Source organism: Otolemur garnettii, unplaced genomic scaffold, assembly GCF_000181295.1.
Source record: "Otolemur garnettii isolate 467f Iridium unplaced genomic scaffold, OtoGar3 scaffold00094, whole genome shotgun sequence".
Lineage (NCBI taxonomy): Eukaryota > Metazoa > Chordata > Mammalia > Primates > Galagidae > Otolemur > Otolemur garnettii.
Window position 1 is genome coordinate 1173930 of NW_003852489.1, and position 3524 is coordinate 1177453.

Consider the following 3524-nt stretch of genomic DNA (forward strand, 5'->3'; position numbering starts at 1 on the left):
CCGGGCTGGGGATTCAAACCCGCCACCTTAGGTGTATGTGGCTGGCGCCTCAGCCGCTTGAGCCACAGGCACCGAGCCACCTGTGAGGAGTTTGTGTGGCCTCATCCCTTCAGAACAGTTGAAGGAGGAGGGAGTAAATCACCCAACCAATCTAGCTTTAAAAGTAGCTCAAAAATAGTTAAGAGGCAATTAAATTACATCATGGTGTCCAAGATGAGGACAGAAAAGCAGAGCCCAACCGTGACAGTGATATGGTTGAAGCAGGAGAGCATCAGGGTTTCACAAGAAGGGACTCCTGGGATCCAGTGGGACTTGACTATTCAAGTCAGGGTCAGTCTTTTTATACTGAGTTAAAGCAAGCAGCTGGGAACTTAACAGTGAGCAGGGCTCGGTGGTGGCTCACACCTGTAATCCTAGCACTTTGGGAGGCTGAAGCTGGAGAATCACTTGAGCCTAGGAGTTGGAGACCAGCCTGGGCAACATTGTTTGACTCCCATCTCTACAAAAAAAAAAAAAAAAAAAAAAGAATCAGGCATGATAGTGCACACCTGTAATTCCAGCTACGTAGGCGGCTGAGGCAGAAGGTTTGCTTGAGCCCAGGAGTTTGAGGTTGCTGTGAGCTAGGCTGAGACCAGAGCACTGTAGCCTGGGCAACAGAGAGAGACTGTCTCAAAACAAGACAAAAAACAGTGGACAGACAATCTGAAATGGACAAAACTGAGTCATGGGGGCAGAAAGGTAATAAGCCAGAAGGGGCACATGCCCAAGGGCAATGGTAGCAGAGAGGGAAATGTGTGAATGCTTATGCTCAAGGCCAGGACAGAGCCACTCCAGGGACAGCCACCAAACACCCCACTCCTGTTCCAGAATACTGCTCTTAAGTTATACTAGGCAATCCCACTGCTGGGTGGTTAGTCTCTGGCAAGTTATTCAGCATTGGCTTGAGAGAGGTTAGAGGAGTCACTACTTTAAATCCACGGAATTATCCTATAGTAAAAAGAGCTGGTATTTGAGTATTTCCTATTTGCCTCATCTACAAGAGTGCTTCTGGACCAGCAGTTCAGGAGCACTGAGGCAAAGATTTTAGTCTCTGGTATGTACTTCTTGCTCAGCACCTACAATTTCATCTCCTCTCTTCTCTCTTACTCCTGGTTAGTAAATAGTGTTGTTTACAGCTTTCTAAGTCTCAGTATAATATAACAATTACATCCCTGATTTCAAATAGTCAAAAAATACACTTACATTAAAGGGTGATCCAATATGCACATGGATATATGTAAATGAAATAAAGGTGCCATAAATAAAACTTAAATTCACTAACTGTGACGTACTTTTTATTTCAATTCTATTGTTATTTCCTTTTTCAAAACACTGGTCACCGCCCCCTAAATTGATTTCACAACTGTTCTAGTAGACTCTATTCATATTCTTTAAACAAACCATTATAGAGGAAAAAGGTGACTCATAAACTGATTATAATCTGAAGAAAACATGCTCTGAGCTCAACAATTCCCCTTGGTCTAGTCAACATTTACTAGTTATCTTAATTTGTTTTTCAAATCTTGGAAAGAAAGGGTGCTATACAGAACCCCAGGGCCATGATCCCACCATCTTCATTAATTTCCCTCTTTCCGGGGTAATACTTCTTATTACAAATACATAAATCCATATTTTGATACACCTTCATGTCATATACATTAAAACTGGGCGATGTCTTCATTGGTCCAATGGCTCCCAGAACTGATGAACTTCACTGCACCAAGCTCTGCAACACTGGACTCTTCAGACAGAGCAAACCTTCTTGATACAGAAGATTATAATCTCTCTCATCACTGTACAACAGCACAATGACCTACAACACTCAACAGGATGACTCAGCACGGACGTTTAGTTCAATAAGGTTTTATTTAAAAATTTGCAAAGCTGAAGGAGGGATATGATCTTTTGTTAAAAGAAAGCAATTTTCACAGTATATATTTAGCCACTTTAGCTTTGTATCGAATAGTAACAGAAAAAGAAGTTTCTGTTCGAGATCCTAACTCCAGCATACTCGGCCAGGTGCGCTGCGTCATGTAGCAGGATGACACATTCCCTGGCCTGAAGCTCACAGCCAATCCCCTCACCCAAGTGGAACACCAGTTCTTCAGGCACTCGCACAAGGTCTCACCTTCACTGCTCTACACAGGGCCCTGAGAATCCTTAATTTTAAAGTTAGGAAAAATGTGAAAGGATTCCCTAACTCATTGCTTACAACAAGTCCAACTACCTGTTTAATTCTTAACAACTGCCAAGTATAAAATACTTGAAATTTCTAAGATGTTCCATTTAACAGAACTCTAATGTTAAAAAATTGGGTCAAGTAACACACGTTCATGTTGTAAAATGTTACTTAATAAAACGTATTGAGACAAGATATGCAGCACGCTCTTGTACTTGGTATTACAAACGGCCACGGACGATCACTACTTGATGGTCGAAGATGTAAAAGAGGAGAAGAAACCATGTATGTTGGTATCTAGCAACACCTGCAGGGAATGTCATGTCTTAAATTTTTGAAACCGAAATTAAACCTGAAAAAATGTCTATAAAACCAATACCCATGTCATCTAAAATGATGAGGTAGATTTTCCTATGTAGTAAAGTGAAGATAACAAAAACCATACAACTTTCAAATCCTCTTTTAAAAAAAAAAGGTAAGGTTATAGTCACTTTCATAAACAAACATTTATATATACTATGAGATGGAGAGCTCATACTCAGGCAAGTTCTATGTTTTACTTGGAGATTCAATAATCAGCCTTGGATCAATCAACTCTCTCCAGAAAACAGTGATCTGAGGAAAAATACAAAATATTCAGTTTAGGTACTTCATTTTGAGGTCATACAGGTTTTTAGTAAGTTAAAACTTCAGTCAAGTAAATTCCATTTGTACTGAATGGTCGAAGAGCTGGAATGACTGAGTTCCAACAAATTGGGTATAAGAACTCATTCACCTAGAATGCAGCTGAATTTTACATTCAACATATTTCATTTTCCTTGGATTAAGAGCAGGAGATACAGGGGTCGGGGGAAGGAGAAGCAGGTTATAAGGTGGTCAGGATTCGCCCTGTGGACGAGTGGCCCAAAGACTCCTTGGGAAGCAAATGTGGCCCAGATGGGTATCACTAGGCTGTTGCTGCCCTTTTGTGCAGCTCTATACCTCTTGTCCTATGCTGCCTAAAAACAGAACTGCCTACAGCTTACCAAGATAAAGCACTGACGACTAGCCCTATGGATGAATAATGAGGGCCATCTAGTGTCAAAAAAATGTAATTACAGGCTTTCTATTCTAACTTAGGCCTCTGTAATAGGGCAAAGAGAGGGAAGCCTCCAAGATTTAATTTTCCTTTTTTTTTTTTTTTTGAGACAGAGCCTCAAGCTATCCCCCTGGGTGGAGTGCCGTGGCATCACGCTCACAGCAACCTCCAACTCCTGGGCTCAAGCGAGTCTCCTGCCTCAGCCTCCCAAGTAGCTGGGACTACGGG

At 41.5% G+C, this 3524-nt stretch overlaps 1 protein-coding gene across 1 annotated transcript in view; it reads right to left on the reverse strand.

Moving 5' to 3' along the window:
- Positions 1-1886: 1886 nt before the first annotated feature.
- The window catches only part of COIL (coilin), a 19290-nt gene continuing 17652 nt past the window's right edge, over positions 1887-3524 (reverse strand). Inside the window, exon 7 of the mRNA XM_012808761.2 lies at positions 1887-2833. Within this exon, the coding sequence (XP_012664215.1) occupies positions 2768-2833 (66 nt within the window). The 3' untranslated portion in view covers positions 1887-2767. The remainder of the gene's footprint in view (positions 2834-3524) is intronic.